At 51.2% G+C, this 20093-nt stretch overlaps 1 protein-coding gene across 2 annotated transcripts; it reads right to left on the reverse strand.

Annotated features, from left to right (window-relative positions):
* Nucleotides 1-1249: 1249 nt before the first annotated feature.
* Nucleotides 1250-18982, reverse strand: DENND2D (DENN domain containing 2D). 2 transcript variants are annotated; one of them, XM_045546782.1, is made up of 12 exons: nucleotides 18749-18982; nucleotides 13947-14122; nucleotides 12932-13044; nucleotides 12196-12265; nucleotides 11373-11450; nucleotides 10100-10240; nucleotides 8761-8909; nucleotides 6357-6534; nucleotides 3300-3341; nucleotides 2808-2892; nucleotides 2225-2464; nucleotides 1250-1762 (listed from the first exon to the last, which is right to left on the reverse strand). In XM_045546782.1, the coding sequence occupies exons 1-12, from the start codon at nucleotides 18804-18806 to the stop codon at nucleotides 1674-1676; spliced, it is 1419 nt and encodes a 472-aa protein (XP_045402738.1). In that variant the 5' UTR covers nucleotides 18807-18982; the 3' UTR covers nucleotides 1250-1673. The 2 variants fall into 2 exon arrangements, with proteins under 2 accessions (XP_045402738.1, XP_045402737.1); XM_045546781.1 differs by lacking the exon at nucleotides 18749-18982 and adding an exon at nucleotides 14699-14996.
* Nucleotides 18983-20093: the final 1111 nt, after the last annotated feature.

The raw sequence follows: 20093 nt of genomic DNA on the forward strand, positions 1-20093 counted from the left end.
TTGAGGGCTAATTGAAATGTGTGTATTCTCCTAAAATCTTTTTCAACTTAAAAGGGAATCTGAAAAGCACTCAGATATTTGGTGTGTGCTTCCTTCAGCCCTAGATACACCGTCAGCATCAGGTCAAGGGTATATTTGTAGTAAACCTCCGCTGGCCCTGATGATTCTTATATTCATATAAGTGGTTGGGCATCAAAATCTCCTGAGGAAGCTTTTTGAAAATACAGATTCCCAGGTCTTATGTCTAGAAATGATTTGGCTGGTTTGGGATGGCACCTCAGAGAGTATTTTCACAAGATTTCTAGGATTCTGGTTCCTGTTCTGAAGCCTTTTGAGGTATGACTAGGTTTAGGAACCACTGCCATAAACTACCAAAAAAGATGTAACTCTTAGAAGCTGTGAAGAGTTGCAGCACAGTTAGGAGTGGTGTATGGACAGTGGAATATCTGCTACCCACACTGTGTCTCTGCACTCCCAAAAGCAAATTACATTGGCTTTAACTTCAGTTTGGTAGCCCCTGCCCCTCTTCCATCCTCCAAAAACTTCTGTGTTCTTTGCATAGAATTCAGGGACTTCTGAGGGCCACACTCACACATGTTAAAAAAAAAAAGAAGAAGAAAGTGGAATTTTGAAAGATAAAACACTTCTAAAAAAGTTTCCCACTATTTGAACAGAAGATATTAGTAGAGGTACAGAGGGAGGAGAGACTAGGTGACCACTAAACTCATTTAGACTCTTTTCTCAAAGGGGAAAAATGTCAATGCAGGGATCCCTCCCCCTTTAGCTAAAGAATTGAACTTCTCAAAGACCCGTTGGAGGTAGAAAGTCTAAGAGTGAAGGGACCAGTCCAAATGAAGTGATGGAAGAACAGACTACTTATGGAAACCATGTAGCGTTCTTCGCTGGCTTCTGTTGACTGAAATTCCTACCCTCGAGTTACCCTGGACTGCAGCTGCTTCCCTCCGAATTGCTGCCTCTCCTCCCAAGATTCTGGAAAGCAAACCTGACTAGATCCAAGGACTCTGCTGCCCAGTATGCAGTGCTATTACTGCCTTTACCAATATCGCTTACCCTTCCTGTTAGAAGTGGAGCTGCTAACCTCTATGATTCTACCACTCCAAACACAGCCTCAGGTTCAGGGCCACCATGACCAGGGCCTCCACTTCTCGTCCACTCTATTCTCACATTTATTGTCTCATTTTCCTGGTTCTCCCCCCATAGTGGAAGCCAAAGACACACACATAAGCAATAAGATTTTCCTCTTTACTCTCATCCTCACATGTCCACAGACCTTTTTTTATGTGGAGGGGCTAAGCCTTTGGGTCACAACTCTGTTCTCTATTGAAGATTTTGTAATAGTGGTCCCCAAGAGGGGCAGTTGCAACAACTTTTAACCAAGCGTCTACAACACCTATACTTCTGTTTCCTGCTCTGTGTCACCTCTGCAAAAAATGCAGCTCTGGGCCCAGTTCTGTGAGCACGGAGTCAGAGCCCTCCAAACTCCTGAAAAAGCTGATACCAGGGATACCAAACTCGGGCACCAGTTTGAAGCAAGACCTGGATGGTGGACTCGGAAGGAGGCTGTGGATTCCGGGGGCTGAGAGCTTCCCTGATCCTACCACTCTGGCAGGGGCTCAAGTCCGGCACTGGCCTGTAGGTCTAGTCTCTCTTGTTCACACAGCTCTTATTTTCACAGTCTTTTCCCTTGGTTTCTTCTGTTTCTTCTGTTCCTCATATTCAAGTATTTTCTGTTGGAAATAGCCTGTGGGTTCAGATACAGGTGTTAGAGGCACCGAAGCTGGTCAGGCAGACTATGATGAGCTCAGGAGAACAGCCCAGAAATATCTTCTGCTCCCCATGCTCCTCTACCCCCACCCCACCCCCACACACGTGCCTCGATTCCCATGGCCTCACAGACTTCTGGAGATCCCAGTATTTGTTTGGCTCAAAAAGGGGCCCACAAGCAGAGGGTAATTAGCAGAAATTAGCTCTAGGTTAAAACAAAGATAAAAGGGCCTAGTCCTGCTGGCTGATAAATGGAACAACTTCTACAAAATATCAGCCCATGAGACATTATCTTAGGTTTCATGTTACTTCATTTCAACCCATTAATAAAATTACAGCTATTTTGTGAGCCTCTATAGAGAAATACTCTTTCCTCCCCTCCTCTTCATCCTAGAGGTGAGCATCTCTGGGCTTAGAACGATGGGGGCTGTCGCTGTACCTGCAGGGGGGTTCTTGCTCTTCTCGGCTTCCTGGATGAAGAGGGAGAAGAGCTGTGTCTTCACAAATTTCTTCACAAATCGGCGTTTGGTCTTGGAGGTCAGGGCCTTACAGAAGGACCGTTCTTGGAAGCAGCCTTGCCCATTTGCCTCCCGCTTGATATAGGAAGCATAGTGGCCCACGGTTTTGACAAAGAACTGCACAAAAGGGCCTGAAACATGCTCGTTGATTTCTTCTGAAGCTGCAGGGGACATATAAAGGCCATCTGAGAGGAGAGCAGAAGGATGAGACTACCCAAACTCAACCTCCAAGTATGGCTTTCATTGCAAGCTGAAAGCTCCTGGGGAAAGCTGTGGGGTAGGGTTCATGATTACTGACTGATTGAAATGGGAGCCTGGTTATGGGTTCTCTGCCATCGCTGAGGAAGAATAAAATCCCATATTCAAACTTCCCCCAGAATGTAGGCCTCTGAGACTGGCCTAGGACTGCTGAGCGAGTTCATTTTAGTTGTGGAAGGAAATAGTTGAGACTCAGACCCTCCGTCTCCCTGGAGAAACCCCAAATAAGAGGGGCCCAGGACTTACTCTTTAACTCATCGATCCCCCGACCAAGAGAAACTAAGATGTCCTCCTGAAGCTTTGGAGGTAGGATGTCTTGTTCGTCACCAACCTAGGAGAGGACAGGGTTAGCTCAGTGGTCAAGCAGTCAGGAAGGAGGTATGGAGTGAAGGGGGTTGGCAGAAGAGCATGAGAAGGATGTGAATTCTATACCCCACTCGACCCCGAAATTATCCACCACTTAGTAGAGAAACAACAGAAGCTGTTTCTTGGTCTTCAGTTTGACCCTGAGCATTAGTGAGGCAGCCTCTCGAATCCTGCGGTACTTGGTTTACACCCCCTGCTCGAAATGCACTAACACTGACTGCCTTGCAGTGAAGTCACCTGTATCTGTGTGGGCTGCTTGAGAGGAGAGTCCCGTTAGCACAGGTTCCCACTCCATAAAAGTACTTAATGTTGAAATAAATGGAGCATGACGAGACTGCTGGGCCTGCAGGGGATCTGAACCCAGATACTTACCGACAGTAAGAAAGTTCCTTCACAAAGATTCACCAACAGGACCTGAAATAAAGACATTATAGAATGGCTTTTTCTCTCTCCCTTTCTTCATAGACCTCAGGAGGACTCACCATCTCCATTTCCGCCTGTGGCTGTACCTTTCAGCCCACATAGCAACAAAATCAACACCAACTCTCATTTCCTGTCTGGCATTCTCCTTCCTCACCATTCCCTTCTGGAAATCTCAGTTCCCTTCCTGGGGAAAGGGTGTGGGTGTGTGGAGGAAGGTAGGAGAAAGAGCTAATGTGGAAGGGGAATACAATATGGGAAGCCACAGCCAGTCACTCCCTTAGTAAAACATTGACTGCAGACATTGCTTCTGTATGTGGAGCATTTAGTACGTGGCACACATAAGTGCTTTACTCATTTCATCTCATTTAATCCTCACAACAGTCCTGTGAGGCAGATAGATACTGTCTCCATTTTGTAGGTGAGGAAACAAATCCAAAGAAGTTAAGTTGCCTGAGGTCACACTGCTAACAAGAAGACCAGTTTGTTTCCAAACCTAGGTTGGTACTGTATTCCTCTCTCTACAACCTGCCTTCCTGCCACGTGGGACAAAGACTGGCGTCTTTTGATTTCTTTTAATGCTTGTAACAATTTTATGTACAATTGCCTGGAATTCTATGGGGAAAACTCCGAGCTTTGGGCTTCCAGCAGGAAACTCGGCAAGGGAAGGTAGAGGGAAGGAAAGAAAGTGAGGAGACCAGGCTGCAGGTGAGACAAGCACAGGGTTGGAACTTGGAGGACCTGAGTTCCAGCACTAGCTCCATCGCTGCCTGAGGGGCCTTCAGTCTAGACCAGGGATTACAAAGAGGCATCCTGCTGACTGATTTCAATGAGCCGATCTATTTCTTTGATCTTCAGAGTGTTTTTTAAATAATCGGATTTGTTTCCAATGTTTAAATTGGAATATTTCACACAAAATTTGGATTTTTGCCAGCCTGAGACCCTGCCTCTACACAAAATAGAAAAATTAGCCAGGCATGGTGGTGCACACCTATAGTCCCAGCTGCTCGGGAGGCTGAGGCAGGAGGATCGCTTGAGCCCAAGAGTTTGAGGTTGCAGTGAGCTATGATGATGCCACTGCACTCTAGCCAGAGCAAAAGAGCAAGACTCTGTCTCAAAAAAAAAAAAAAAAATTGGATTTCTGGCTTCTCCTGAAAAGCCAGAGCTCTAACACTGGTCCTGGTCCCCATTCCTAAAGGGCAACATTCAGATAGAACTGAGTAGCAGCTTCCCCTTTAGACAGGGTATGTGCTCACCAATTTACCATAATCTCCCAAATCCAGTCAATGTTGGTCATTTAAATGCCTGCTGGTCTTCTTTTCAGTTTGTGACCCTTTGTCTTGAAAATGGGGTAAATGAATTCTCCATGTCCCCTTCTTCCAAACACAAGAAAAGAGAGGGGCTGGAAAGTACGCCAAAAACCAGAGCATGCACTGTAATTATGCATCATCAGGGGAGGAAAACTGGACTAGTCCAGGCCTGAAACAACTTGTTATACATGGGCTCAGATGCCTTCATGCAGGCAAGGCTGTTAGGGGTTAGGAGGAAAGAGTGTGTCTGAAGAATTTTGTTTTTCGAGGTTGTTCCAGTATTTGGGCATATTACTGTCTGTAGAGTAACCCCTTCAAAAGAGCTTATATGGGAAGTCAGGGGATCCCCCCAACACCCATCCTGGCCACGTGGCCCTCCCCTTCCGCACCCCCTGCCCATTTCACAGAGTAATTGCTTAGGAATAAAACAGGCCAAGGCTCTTGCATAGTAGGAGCCGGACTCTGACTGGTCATCAGGGGAGGAGCCACAGCTTCAGAGGAGCTGGAGCTACAGAGTCAGGAAGTTTCATAACTTCTGAGGTTGGGACATTTATTGCTAAACACAGGGCTAATACTCTGTCTCAAGTTAGTCACAAGGCTAATGCTGGTTCAAAGGGCATGTGTACTCAGCAGTTCTGAGGAAGGGTGGGTGGACTGAGGAAGCAAAGAAGGGAAACGCAGCTAAAGAAGGGAATTGCTTCTTTACTTCCCAGCAATGCTTTCTATAGGAGGGGGTTAGGTTTTATGTGTGCTACATTCCCCTGTTGCCTGTGTGGCTCCAGATAAGTCAGTTGAGTTCCCTGGACCTCAGTTATCTCTTATGTAAAATGGGGAAACCCTTCCAGTAGGGCTGGCTCCATCCTCTTCACAGCGTACTTCCAGACCCTCCCTCTCCCCTTGGTAAGCCTTTCTCTGCACAGAGTGAGTCGGTGGTTAGCCAGGGCAGACATTCCCAAGTACCTCTTCTGGCTTAAGATGTAGTAACATGCTATGCTTTCAAAGTTCCCACTGACAGCTGAAAGCAGAGCACATGTTCTGAGTTGTTTTTCCAACACTGGGGATAGATCTATGCTGTCAATGCCCATTTTCAAAACTGAGGCCTCTGGTGTGTTTGGAGCACTGCCAAAAAATAAGAAACTGATAAAATCGAAGGGGATTGGGTCCTACATTCTCATTAGCCAACTGAGCTCTGAGCTACTCAGAAAGATGGCTTTTGCCGCAAAAATCTGCATTTTCAAGCCTCATAGTTTGCAGGAGGGTTATGTTAGCTCACTTACATGGAATCTGAACAAATTCCAGTGGGGTGTGTGTGATGTAGACCAGCTGTGTCATCCACTGGGGTGAGATGGGACACCCCAGAGACAGCTCATTAGGGCTAGCTGGTGGAGGACAATCTGATGACCCCTGAATAAGTGAGGTGCTGCCCCTTAAGTCTAAAGGGAAAGCCTTCAGGAAAAGGGGCCAGCATGTGTTGAGCATCAACTATGTGCCAGGTATCAGGTTAGGAGCTTTATGCAGGTTATTTCCCCCACTATCCCTAAGAACTGAACATCGTTATCCCCATTTCATAAATGAGGAAGCTCAGGCTTAACAAGGTTAAGTAACTTGCCCCTAGTCACACGGCTGTTAGTAGCAGAGCTGGGATCCGAATCCAAATCTGCCTGACCGCAAAGCATTCACTCTTCTCGCAGCATCATACCTCTTCCATGGGGCTGTCCATGACCTCCTGCCGAAAGCGCATTTGTACTCCAACCATGAAGGGCGTGGGGCAGCAGACGGTGGCCAGAAGGCTCTCGGGGACAACAGGGATGTAGGTGTGTGCCCAGCTGAAGGGGTAGAGCAGCGCGGCAGCGGCGTGGATGCACTGAGACAGGGTGCTGGGACAGAGGAGAACGGGAGTCAGAGGGGCCCCTGCACCTCCACCCCATGCACCACTGTAGCCCACTGCGGACGGCAGCGATCGCGGCAAGTCTGGGTGCCATGGTGGTCGCAGAGCCTGTAACTGCACATTGCTGGGAGGGGCGGGACAGAAACCAGGAGAGACTGAGACCCCACTAATCCAGAGAGGCACCTCTATTTGATCATTCTTTTCCCAGTGAGTCTTCCTCAACTCACTACTGGCCAAAAATAAAAGTGACTCCAAAGAAGGGAGGGAAGAGTGGCCTTCATTCAAGCAGATTAGTGATTGAGCCCCTACTGTGTGCTCACAGCTGTGCTAGGGGTGTGGATACCGGGAGGCACTGACCTGCTTTTAAAGAACTCACAGTGTAGCGAAGAGGCAAATGTGTAAACACGGGGGGCTCAGTGGAGAGGCAAAGCCTGTTTTTCTTCCTGATGTGCGGCCATCCTCATCCCGGCCCTTACCTCGCATGGCTCCCTCTGGCCACTCAAGCTTATTAAAGGTTACCAGGTTGGTGCCTGAGTTAACCTGGGAAATTCCAAGGTTCCAGGAACCTCTGCCCAGCAATTCCTACATGGAAAATCCCACAGAGGTAGCTCCTCCAGCCTTTCCAGTGAAGCATTCCTCGTGTCATTCCTGCCCAGGTCACAGCTCGGCCCCCACTCCTCCCCCTGCCACACACACAGCCCACTCTGTCTTCTCTGTTCTCCACTAGCTTTCCTGGCTCTTCACTCCTCCGGCCAAATTGCCCCAAAGCCAAGGCCAACAAAAACAGATGCGGGAATCCTGGTTTCAATTCTTGGTATCAAGCTAGCACTTCCTCTGAGAGTCTGCCCAAGGCTTAGACTGACTGGAAGTCCCCACCTTACATGAGCTTCAGGGATATGCAAAACTCAATGGGAAGGAAGTGGGGAGTGCTGGGATTTCCCTGGAGAGAGTTAGCGCCTGAGAGGTGAATCCTACCATCCTTCATGGCCCAAACTGATCTGAGGGAGAAGGGCCAGAACCCAGCTCCAGCCACACAGAAACTTCTGGTTTCCATACAGGACTGAGAGTGGAAGAGCTATTTCCAAAGTAAAAGATTATGCCACTTCCTTTAAGGATTAGCCTACAACTTGTTCCTTTTTGGTTATCACTGATTTTTATAGAATTTTTAACTCACAGACCCTATTCCCTGCCCAGGGTTCCTTTCCTCTGAAACCCATGACATTCGCATGCCCCTCTGACTTCTGTCATTTGAGTCCCTAACATCTTTTTCTTCTTCCCTAAAAGACAGAAGCAGGGTTGTCTGCCCAATATCATAAGTTCTCTCTTTCTGCAGATATGAATACAACCCTCACGCCTACTGTTTTGTGATTTTTTTTTTCTTCTCCATTCTGTCACATCTCACCATGTCTTTCTCAGACTTGAGCCCCCTCAGAGGTAGAGACCAAGACATGACAGTACCCTCCATCGACTATACACAGGGATATACTCAACTGTGAAGTTACTACAAATAGCAGCTAGCACTTACCAATATGTGCCTGGCAGGGTGCTAGGTCCTGACGTGCATTATTTCATTTAATCCCCACCATGGCTTTATGAGTTAAGTACAATCATTATTTCTGTTTTACAGATAAGGAGATCATGACTTCAAGAAGTTAAGAAACTCACTCAAGGGAAACCTCATAGCTAAAAGTGGAAGAACAAGATTCGAATCTCATTCTGCTGCTGTCAATACTTATGAAACACTATATTATTTTGCATCACCTTAAGGTCAAGCACCATTGCTTTGTTTGTATCTTCCCAATGCTTGGCACCTGGCAAACAGTTGGCATGCAATAAATGTTTGTTGAATGAGTGAATAAATGGATAGATGGGCCTAACCTCCATGCTATTATCTGCCTTCCTGCCCTGTCCTCCACCCTCCTTCCCTCCCTCAGCCTTGCAAGGGCAGAATCACGTCTGCATCCACCCTAACTGGTCTGCCTAGGCTGTCTTTCCTGCTCTCCTCAGACTAAGTCAGGAAACTTCTCCAGGCCCAGGCAGAAGGTTGGAGGCAGGAGAGGCTGTTTCTCTAGGCTTAAGGTGCAGATCAAGGAGCTGGAAGCAGGAGGGTGGGCACAAGGCCCCTACAGCCCGATTTCCTTAGAGAGCCTCGTTCTGTTCCCTGGAACTCGGGGATGCCAGCCAGTCACGTGAGCCATTCAGCAGCTGGGCCCACCTGAGACCTTCTGCCAGGAAGATGATTTTTCTCTCCAGCACCGCAGAGGCAAAGATCTGAAGTATCTGTTCAAAACTGAGACAGTGCAACAGAGAACTAAAATCCACGTGTTCCAGGTGGGAGTCCAGGGGCCGTGTCAGTGAAATGAACTGTGGGGAAACCAGAGAGAGAGAGAGGGAGGGTGTCACCACACTGCAAGATCAAGCAGGCCCGGGAGTGCTGGGCTCTACCAGCCTCTACTGCTTCTCTGGACAGGAGTGAATCTCAACCTTTCTCCCCTGCTAGAAGCCCATCGATGGCTTTCCTCTGGGCGAGAACAGCATGGCTATAATCTTGAGCATGGCCCTCAGGTCCTGCCCCCTCCCTCCCTCCCCTCCCTGAACACAGTCCCGCCTCTCCCCATGCTTCTCCACATCCACTTCTGTCCCTGGAGCACTCGCCTCTTTCCTACCTGCAGCACGGCTTGCGCTGGGCCCACCCCCTGCGTTGTCTGCTCCATTCATTCTTATCCCCCTTCAGGTCCCAGAGGCCCCCCTGGGCCACCTCTTACCATCTTTTTTCTCTCATAGCACCCTGGCTGTTTCTTTCATCACAGTTATATAATTCATAATTATATATGTACTGGTATGTTTGCTTATTTAATGTCTGTCTTCCCTACTGGACTTTTAGCTCCATAAGGTCAGGGCTCACATTCACTTTGGTCACAACTGCCTACCCAGAAAGTAGTATAGCGTGGCACACAGCAAGCATCTGGTACTTATTTTTTAAGTAAATGAAAACTTCTGGCTCCTCCCCTAATCTTCCTGTGGGGAAGCCAAGCTTCCGAGGAGCACACAGACTGTTCAGAGTTCCTGGGTCAGGACCGCAATTTGTAGAACAGTGTTCCATTTGCTGCCCCAGTCAGCTTGGTGCCTTAAAACAACAGCAGGCCCCTGTGGCTTGGGCGGGGACCGAAGGGCGGGGACAGATGATAAGAAATAGATAGAAGCCAGGAGGTAGAGAGAGAGGACAGACACAGGAGAATAAGGGCAAGTGACAGTTTGGGTGCTGGGGGCAAAGTCCTTTCTAGTACCAGAAGCCTCAACTTACATGGTTTATTTATTATACATAAAAGTCAAGGTGGCTTGGGCAGTAACTAGGTGCTCGGGGGCATCAGGTTAGAAGTATTAGAAAACTGGGGTTTGATTTTGAGCCCTGCCAACCATTCTAGCCAAGCCCAGCCCCCCTGGGCTCAGCTTCTCTGTACTTGAACCTGGCGAATGGAAGAACAGTGGTGAGAGGTGCCAAAGAAGCCCACCCTCTCCAGCCAGGAAGGGTTTTGCCCTTTTTGCTAACACACCTCGGTGCCCGAGTCTGGGATGAAGCTCTTAAGGGTGACAGTCTTCCCGGGAGCAGGGAAGGCCGCCTCTCGGAGGCCCTGCATGAACGGGTAGATGACAGCCATGGAGATCTGATGCCTCTTCTCCACTTCATCCAGGATCTGCAGGGAAAAGGACCACAGGAGGCTCAAAGGGATGCTACTGGGTGACAGAGACCCCATGTGCCCCTGAGCATCATAAGGTTCCCAGGCTGGTTCAGCTAATCCTCATGTGTCTCCTGGGCACCTCCACCAACTGTTCCTGCTAACTAACCTGCTCTCACGCTAAATAACCTGCTGTTTATCTCCTGCACGAGACCGGCTTGTTCCTGGCCTTCTTCTCATTCTCTCTCTACCAATCCATATTCCTCCCTTCTCTTCAGACCAACATAAAACTATGTCCCCATGAAGTCACACCAGGGGAAACTCATCATCGACAATGGTGCCAAGTCCATTCATGCTAGTTGAAGTGGAAGCCCAGAAGCCAAAGCCTCTCGGTGCCACTCTGTCCTCGAACTCCCACTGGAGACTCCCAGGGCCAGGGCCAGCCCCCTACCTCTGGACACTGCTCTGCCCAGGCAAAGGATGACAGAGTTTCCTCCTCCCCTTCTCCAAGGGTCCAGCTGGAGGCACAGCACAATGAAGCCCTTTCTGGCCACCACGGCAGGCCCCGTCCATGCTCTCAGATCCTGACTCGGGTGTACTGGCACTCAAATTAGCTCCAGCAGAAGTACTGGGGACCTCGGCTGCTCCCCTACCCTCGACGGAGTCAGAGGGAGTCTCACATCCCCTGTTGTATAATGACTGTCTTCATATCTGTTTAGTGCTCTGCATTTGATAGAGACTTCTAATAAATTATCACCTCATTTGAGCCTCACAGCAACCTGTGAGGTAGGAAGGTGAGGGATCATTATATCCACTTGGCAGATGAGGAAACTGAAACTCAGGGCAGAGGGCTCCTGTGGCTCTTCCCTGTGTCCTGCTTCAATGCCTTCCCCCTTGGCTAGAGTGGGAACAGTGGCTCTCTCTGCAAGGGATCCAGTCCCCTAGATTCAGTTTCCACTTTTCCCTAAAATCAAGGCGAGCCCAAGCCCTTCTTTGCCTCTGTTTCCCCAAGCGTGCTTCGCTGCCGACCCTGGCTGTGGGGGAAGAGCTCCACTGAGGGCTTGGGTTGCACAGGCAGGGCAGGCAGCCAGGCAGAACCCGGAAGCTGAACAGGCCTAGCAGGCTCTGAGGAATCCTGTTCCACCCCTACCTTGGAGAACAAGCCGAAGCAGCCGATGCAGCTGATGATGCAGTACACTTTGGGAAGGCGAGGGCCAGGGCCGGCGGGCTGGGGAGGGGCAGAGAGGTGCTTTCAGCGCTGCAGCCTCCCCAGGGGCTTCTCCCAGTGGGGCTGGTGGGGCACAAGGCTGGGGGTGGTGGGGGGTTATGGTGAATGGCAGGCCAGATGGAGAAAGGCCTGGCTATCCAGAGGCTCCATTCATGGGACAGGCTGCAGGGAGGTCAGAGCGGCCACCAAGGTCAAGAGAAGAGTCCTTGAGGGCTCTGGATGGGCTCAGGGGTAAGCACTGCCACTTTCAGTACCATCACAATCTGGGGTCCGCAGAGAGGAAAGCAAGTGTGTCTCAGAGATGAGGAAATGGCCAGGGAGGAAAGCACCATAAAGGGAACTTGGAGAATCCTCCTGAGACCTAAGATTTGAACCTAACTGTCCAAATCCCAGCCTCTGCTCTGGGAGGCTCCAGGGGCCAAGGCAAGCAGGCCTGGATGGAGAAGGCACGAGGAGGAGCAGTTGGAGCTTCTCACACAGAGGAGAGCTATTGAAAGCTAGGGAGAGCACAGCCCGGAGCATGGCCTGCATAGGTCCCCCGGGCGGGCCAGGAGGGGCATTGGTCAGGTCTTCGTTCTTGCAGGGTTACAGAAGGGGGCACTAACATGGCAGCAGATGCAGGGCTGTGCTGTCTACAAATACTGCTGCCAAGGAGCCTGGGCTTTTGCCGCTGAGGCTTGAGTAAGCCCAGCTGTGGAGCTGAGCAGGCTGCAGAGAGGAAGGGGCAGTTCTGAGCTGCACAGACCAAGAGGCGCCTGCAGTATCCAATCTTTCTGCTCCCATCCACATTGGTCAGAACGAAGGAGAAGGTCTCCCTAAGAAAGAGCAGACAGGCTTGGTTTGCATTTGCTCACTGGATTCTAAACAGGAAAGCAGTCAGCATGAGAGGGTAGAGAGGAGAGCAAAGGGGAGCTGCTGATTAATCACAGCAGCAATAACACTAATAATTTATTAAGTCATTGGTTGCAAGCCCTAAATGTATCATCTCATTTAATTCTCAAAACAACTCTTTGAGGTAGGTTCAATTATTATCCCCACTTTAAAGATAAAGAAACTGAAGCTATGAAAGGGTGTTTCTTTTCCAAGGTCATGCAGCTCAAAGGGTGAAGCCAAACTGCAAACTCAGGCAGTCAAATTCCAGAGCTCATGCTGCAAGGGCCTTTGCTATAGGGTCTTCTTAAGGCCACAGGCCTTCTGCTGAGTCCAGCTCCTGCCAATGGCAGAGTCAAAAGCACTGACTACCTCCTAGGACAGGTGGGAGAATACCAACCACCCTTATCTGAACAGAGGTGACGGGTCACACTGATAGCTAATATCCTTGGCCTTGAGAACCCCAGGCAAGATGTTTATACATGAATCAACTCCACTCCCTGGCAGGAAGTCAGCATGTGCAGCAGATGAGGGGGCCACAGGAGCCACACGGCTCACGCTTGTCCCTTCTCCCCCAGTCAGATACCCCTGTCCCGGGGCTGAGCACTTACCTGGGGTACTCGGTGAGCGGTGCCCACTCATTCCCATCTGGGAAGCAGAACAAGGGGATGGCTTTAAGCAGCCTCTCCTCCTCCTCCTGCTGGCCCCGAAGCAGGTTCTCCCGCTATAAGGAAAAGATAAAGAGACAAGTGGACTGTGGAGGTGGGGGCAAGGGCAGGAGGGGAGGGCTTGAGGGCTGGCGGGCTTCTTTTGAGGCTCGGAAGCAGTCTAAGTTTTTCCACTAGTACAAGGGCCAACAGGTGCCTTTGCCTGTCACTCTGCACAGTCTGCATTCTGAGTCTGGCTGGAACCAGCCCAAAGCAGAGACAGCCCACCCTGGGCCAAGTCAACATGAACTTGGGTTGCACTTCAGTATCTTGAGGATCTGCATAGTCAGAAAGGAGGTCAGGGCCACGCTGAATACAGAAAGGCCCTGAGATGACCCAGCCCTCTGGGAAGACGAAGTCAGAGAGGTGCCACATCAGAGAAGAGAAGCGGCCAGCTCAGTTGCCACACCTGCTAATGAGAGGGGTTAACGAGAAGGATGTCCTATTCCCACCCTCACCCAGTGCAGGATGAGACACGGAGTGTGATGCTGGGGCTGGGGCAGAGTGCTGTGCCTGCCCACCAGCTATGTGCCTGCCCCACCCTCTCCTTCCCACACGACCCATGCAGGGGACTTCTTCTAGGAGGTCTGGCAGAAGGTAAGCTTCTCCACAGAGAAGGATGACTGAAGATGGAATTTGGGAGAAGCAGGAGGTCCCAAAACGGGCAAAAGAACTAGCCTATTTTCCCTGCTAGGAAGCTTAGGTCACTCCCTCACAAAGAAGCAAGACCTAGATTCTGTGGGTGATAACAACAGAGAACTAGGGCTGAGCTAAGAAGGAAATGGAGAGCAGTGAGCCCTAGCTCAGCACAGCTCCAGACGCAAGCCCTGCCAGGGTGGGGAGAAGGAGATGGAACCCCACCCCCACCCCCACCTTTCAAACACCCCAGTCGGCTGTCTCCCCCTGCCCCAGTGCTTACCTTGGGAAACTGGTAGGTGATCGTGGGCTCATAATCATCCCCTGAACACTTTTTTTTTAGAGAAACCACAAGAAGGTATTCAAAGAAGTGCTGCCCTCCAGCAAAGTTGGGCAGAGAGTGCTCCCGGGCTCTTTCTGGTTCCTTTACAGCTTCCCCCGGATTGTCCTGGGGAGATCCTGAAACGGAGACACCAGGGCCCTTCAGTACCTCATTGACCCATCCCCAGAGTGGAGTCTGTGAGAATCTAGGTGACTTCCTTGCTGAGATGCCTGGAGCCTGGCCAGCACTGCTGGTCATGGAACAGGATCAGAGCCAGTTGGGCAGTTTCCACACCTAACCTGGGAGACTTGAAACCATGGGGACCCAAGAGGAGGAAGAAAGAAACCACCAATGTGGAAGCCAAGGAAATGTACTGGAGAGGCCACATGCAGGCCCTAGGCCCCAACGAACCATGAGACTCTGCCTACCGGCAGGGTGCCCAGAGCAGTCCCAGAACAGTATGCCCTGAGAGTAAACTCCTACTAAGTAAATCAGAACAGGTCCAAGAGGCATGAGACTGTGACCATACCAACCTTACCGAGGGCATGGCCAACTCTAAAAGCCAGCAGGGGAAGCCTCCTCGCCCAGTCACATGGGGGACCATGTGGAGGTCAAGATATAAAGGAAGAGGAAGAAGGGGCATTTCAAGAAAGAAACAGCCCTGACTAAATGGGTCGCCCTAAAAACAAGGAAGTGGGTAGTCCAGTCCTGACCTGCTCGGAGTCGAGGCAGCCTGTGTCGGAAGATCCTGAGCACCCGGCCTGCCACTTGTCCTTCCATCTCTGGGCCTTCCGGGCAGGGAGGACTCCCCTCTCCCCCAACACAGACTGGCTACAGAAAGCCTACTGCTTCAGTCTCCAGCCACAACTCTATGAAGCCAAGCCACACGTTGTCTTCCAAAGAGGGGAGAGGAGTTTCCATCCTGCGTGCCCCATGGTTGAGCAAGAAGGATGTGACAGGACCCAGGAAGGCAGCAGAAGCCGACACTGACAGAGGCCGCATCCTGGCACTGCAGCACAGAGCTCAGCTCCTCCCAGGAGTCCCAGGGTGTGGCGAGAGAAAAGGTCATGAGCAAACACCTCCAAGGCCCAGCTGTTTCTGGGCTAAGGGCTTTGAATTCTGGGCTGGCTGCAGATTGTGCAGGGAGTTTGTTTACAATCTCAGGACAGAGAAGAATGCCTGATAGCATCAGACTGTGGGTGCTGGAAACTCACCGGTCTCAGGAAAAGGATCTTGTACCTCTATAACTTTGACTGCTGACCTTCACTTTTCAACTTGGTCAACAGAAGCTGAAAACCCCTGCAAGGCCACTTGCTGCATTCTGGAACTTCCAGAACTTCAGGACGCCAACCAAGAGAACAGGACCAAACACTCCGGGCAACTAGGATGCCACTGCCCTCCCCTAATTAAGATGAATAATTACCCAAATGGATTAATTCTTCAAGCAAGAGAGAGAGTCCTGGAAATAATATGGACCCAAAGCCTCTTCGCCTAATGGTAAAGTAGAGAGCAAAGTCCATCTCTAAGCTGCGACTTCCTGATATATAAGAAATAACCACAATCCTGGGCTAAACGGAGAGTTCTATCCTCAACACTGTGTCCTAGCAGAGTCCCTCTTCCCAAATAAGAAGCAGTGACTCAGGAGATTGTCCCTAGCCTAGAGTAGGGGACCAGTTGTACCGGCAGCCTCGAGGTCATTTGGTGGCAGTGGAAAGCAACCGGGTGATTAACGCCCTCCCCTCTTCCTCAGCTGTCCCCCTGTTGGGCCAGGTCAATGCTTCTAACAAGCTACAAGCAGAGCTTCTAGCTCACTGCTTTGTCTGGAGACTGGGGAAGAGAGAAAAAATAGCAATAAATCACCTCGGCTTCTCACAGACACCCCTGAAAGAGTAAATGTAAAGGGAAAGAGGGAAAGACTATTGCAGGAAGCTCCCTCAAAGAGGAGGCAGGCGGCAAAAGGGTTTCGGGCCAGTGTCTGCCACTCCTGTGAAGAATTAGCAGCCCTTTGGAAGAAAGGGGCTGCTGGGTTGGGGGAGACAGCTGTCTTCCTCCTAAAAGCTCTAGACCTAGCTTTTGCGGGACTAGTAAAGGCCGTGACTCCTGGGGGAGCCCCAATCACAGTAAATTAGGAAGTTCCAGATGCTGGAATGGGTGAGAAGAGTGAACCAGAACACTCAGAGCCATCTCCACACCTTACTTGCAACCTACACAGATTTATTGCACAATCCTCACTGCCTGTCTGGGGAGCAGGCATCTTCCCGATACCTATGGGGAAACTGAGGCATAAAGTAATTCAGGGCCTATTCAAAATTAACAGGACCTGTTGGGGGTGGGAATTATGAAAGCTCTCCTGTCCATGCTCCTGCCTTCTGGGTGCATTCCACATCAAATGTCCCACAGATGTTTGCAAAGGGCTTTGAGAACCAGAATCTTCTCATCGATCATTCCAGAACCTCAGAAAATCATGCTTTTCCGTAAATTCTTTCAGCTGCATTTTCAGCTCATTTTCTCCTGATTTATCAGGATAGTCAAGAATATGGCAAAACTCAGATATCCTTGAGAAAAAAAGTAACTACACTTTTGGGATGAGGTCCAAGAAATTTAGCAAAAGACTGCTTTGTCTACCTACCCCCTGTTCAAAAGGAGTTATCAGCAGAAAAGGAAAGCATAAGAGAAATTAACATCCATAAAACTCATATGCTTCATATAAGTCGTCTTCATTAAATCCACAGTGCCCTAGAAAGGAATTATTATCCTGAGTTTTAGTTAAGAAGAGAGCCACTTTTTCTAGCGAAGGCGGGAGTCTGGTTACACTTGTTGCTCCCCGAAGAAGCCCCTCCCACAGCCACCTGACTGAAGCCCCAGAACCATCTAGAACTCTTGTCCCCAACCTCTGGGCCAAGGACCAATATCAGTCTGTGGCCTGCTAGGAACTAGGTTGCAGAGCTCTGCTGCTCCGCCCCCCCTTGGAAAAACTGTCTTCCATGAAATTTAAGGGGGTGGCGCACAGCAGGAGGTGAGTGCAGTGGTGGCGGAAGGCGGGGGTGGGGGTGCGGGGGTGGAGCAAGCAAAGCTTCATCTGTATTTACAGCCACTCCCCATCACTCACATCACCACCTGAGCTCCGCCTATCCTACACCCACCCTGTCAGTGGAAACATTGTTCCATGAAACCAGTCCCTGGTGCAAAAAGGTTGGGGACTGCTGATCTAGAATATAAGTGAGCAGATCTTCTAGAACCTTGACCTAGGAAGCTGGCCCTTCCTTTTCCAGTTCAGCTGCTCTCAACTCAGAGACACCACTCCTACCCACCAGAATAATTACACACACACACAGACACACACACACATACTCTCTCTCTCTCTCTCCCCTAATGCACAACTGTCCTGGGGCCAGGAAGGCAAAAGAGCGAGGAGAAAATCCCCAAGAAGGTGGAGGATGGTATGGAAAATGAAGAGAGACTGACAGATGCTAGAGCTCAGGGCAGGACTACTGACTGTTCATCTTACAGTTAGTTCCTCAGTGCTAGGAAGCTCCTACAGGCACAATCGTCAGCCCCTATGTGGGTGGGAACAACTGGAACATCTCCTCTGGGCCTTAGGGAACAGACCCCATCTGTCCACACAGGCTTCCTAGGGTCTAGGAAGACCAGCAAAGACCAGGTCAATGCTCCCCAGAGAAGGGAGAACGCCTCTGCCCCAGCACTGCGCAGCCCCAGGCCTCTGCCCCAGCCCCTGGTCTCTGACCTCCCCGCATGGTGCACGGAGATTGGAGACCTGTGTTTAGGGAGAACAGAGAAAGGGCTGGGGAAGGAACAGGAGGTGGCAGGAATGGGAATGGGACAAAGAGCATAACAGTCAAAGGTCACTGCAGTTCAGAGAAGGGAGCACTGACCATCCCCTGGAGTCCCCCAACTCTGGGGCTTGGAGTAAGAGAGGTGCTCACTGGGCTTCTTGACTTGCCAATGTTGGAAAGGGCGAGCTGCCTGGGAATGACCCCTGCTCACTTTCTAATTCTCTTTTTTCTCCTCAGAAGGTGGGACCTCTGGGCAAACTATCTCAGGGTCATGGCTGCTCAGCCACAGGACTAGCTAATGGTAAGCAGCAACAAAAGTTTGTCGAATGAATGAATAAATGAATGAAGTTCCCATTTCACTGATGGGGGTTGAGGGTCTGGGTAGTAGTGACTTGCTTGGGTCACACACTCTAAAGCTGAGCAGGCTTTACCCCAACTCTGCCCAAGGCCACGCTCTGCAGGGCACCCAGCTGCCCCTGCGTGCGAGTTCGGGAGACCAGTTTTTGTGGCCGATGACTACCTGCGGGGCAGGGGCAGGGGCGCTGGCTCCCAGGAAGTGGGCAAAAGCCACTGCCAGGTCTCGGAGCAGCGAGGTGGGGCGGGGCGGCGCCTCCGGAGGGCGCCGGGCGCTGCAGGCTCACTGCGGTTGCCCCACAGCTTCCTGGATGGAAGGACACGTGGCCCTGGGGCCCCACAACGGTTTCCTTTGCCCGGCGCCTCCCCCTCGCCCCCGCAGGCCCGGCCACTTTGCAGTCCTCCGACCCCGTCCAAGCCTGACCCTCCTCACCTTTACCTGCGCCCTCTCCAGCTCACCTGATCCCGGCGCAGGTCCCTTGAATTATCCCTCCAAAGGCTCCCGGACCCCAACCCGTGCCGCCCTCCCCCGCACATCGCCGGCCTCTAGTCCCCGCTGCCCCGTGCCCGCGCTGTCCCCGCGCCCTAGCCCCGGCGCACCCCGGCCGGACTAACCCCCGTGGCCGCGCTTCAGTCTCAGGCTGGCTCGAAGGCGGCGGCCGAGCCCATCCATGGCCCCTCGATGCCCGGCGCCCGCTCCCCGGTCCGCGCCGGCCCCGCCCCCCAATCCTCGACCTCCGCGGTCCCGACACTTTCACTTTCACGCGGGGGGAGGCCGAGGAGCCAGGTTCGGGGCGGGGCAGCGTACCTTCCGGGCTGCGGCCCAACCCCCGGCGCACCTGGGCGGGCCCGCTGTTCCCTCGCCCTGCGCGGGCGGCGCGGGGTGACCGAGGGCGCTCGACGCGCGTCCGGGAGGGGGCGGCGCCACCTCGCTCCCACCCTCCGTGGGGCGCCCGGGGAAGCTTGACTCTCCAAACCCCGAAGCAAACGCGCTTGTCCTGGCTGAAGTCACCGCCTTCCAGGTGGCTCCCGACTAATCCCAGAAGGGGATAGTTTTCAGATCCTCAAACCTTTCCGACTCCGACTCCGCTGCTTCTCTCCCCTGCAACTGTTTTAGCCACTTGGCCATCTCCAGGTCTCTTGCCATATTGTTCTTCACCCTTGGGACTTCTGAGGAGGGACTGGAGATGTGGGTTAGGGTCCTGACCCTGCCTTCCAGCCAACCTTGTCCTTGGGCAGATCAGCAAAATGGGGGTAATCCTTGCCCTGCACTCCACGGAGATGTGAAGTTAGGGAATGGAAAGCTTTTTGTAAGCTGTTATGTGATACAAATTTAAGGAACTATTTTGTCATCATCATTGCAGCTATCCCCACTCCTCTTCTAATCCCGAGTCCCAATGCAGCCTTTCAGCTCCTCCGTCTTCTCACCTTCATTGACTTTCAAATAAGCCCAGACTTCGGACTTCAGGTATCAAACATGACATTTTGGGTCTCCTGAGCCCACTTGCTCCTGCGATTCCGCCCTGGCTCCCCTCTCCCTCCCACCACACTTATCTGTAGGGGTAGGAAGTGCGTAGTCCATCTAGAGTTTCGCTGTTCACCAAGGTTTTAGTCTGAATTTCAGGAATGGCAGGCAGAGGGAAGAAGAGAGTCTGGCAGAAGTCTAAGATCTGTGGCCATGATCCCCAGAGCTACAGCCCTCTTTCTTCTCCCCATACATGGCCTCCAGGTGACTCTCGAGTCTCAAAATACCGGTGAGCAGGAGTTGAAAATCCAGCCCTAGTATTAAATGTCTAGTCTTAGTCCAGAGGTTCTAAAAGTTGACTGTACTATGGGCGTATGCAGTTTTGCACTTAATTACACAGTCTGTTTCTGTTCCCATTCTCTGTGTATTCTGGCACGCAAGGATACATCTCTTCCCCAAGTACCTTCTCTTGGCTGAACCCATGTCTTACACCTC

This window comes from Lemur catta, chromosome 3 (assembly GCF_020740605.2).
Source record: "Lemur catta isolate mLemCat1 chromosome 3, mLemCat1.pri, whole genome shotgun sequence".
Classification (NCBI taxonomy): Eukaryota; Metazoa; Chordata; class Mammalia; order Primates; family Lemuridae; genus Lemur; species Lemur catta.

What these genes read in the sequence shown, in the direction of transcription:
- DENND2D (XM_045546781.1), bottom strand. Translation starts at nt 14,765, where the DNA reads ATGGAAGGACAAGTGGCAGGCCGGGTGCTCAGGATCTTCCGACACAGG. An exon ending in GATACTGCAGGCGCCTCTTG is followed by an intron (nt 11,451 to 12,195) that starts GTCTGTGCAGCT and finishes GCCCCTCCCCAG; the next exon opens with CCCGCCGGCCCTGGCCCTCG. An exon ending in AAGGAACTTTCTTACTGTCG is followed by an intron (nt 2,893 to 3,299) that starts GTAAGTATCTGG and finishes GTCCTCTCCTAG; the next exon opens with GTTGGTGACGAACAAGACAT.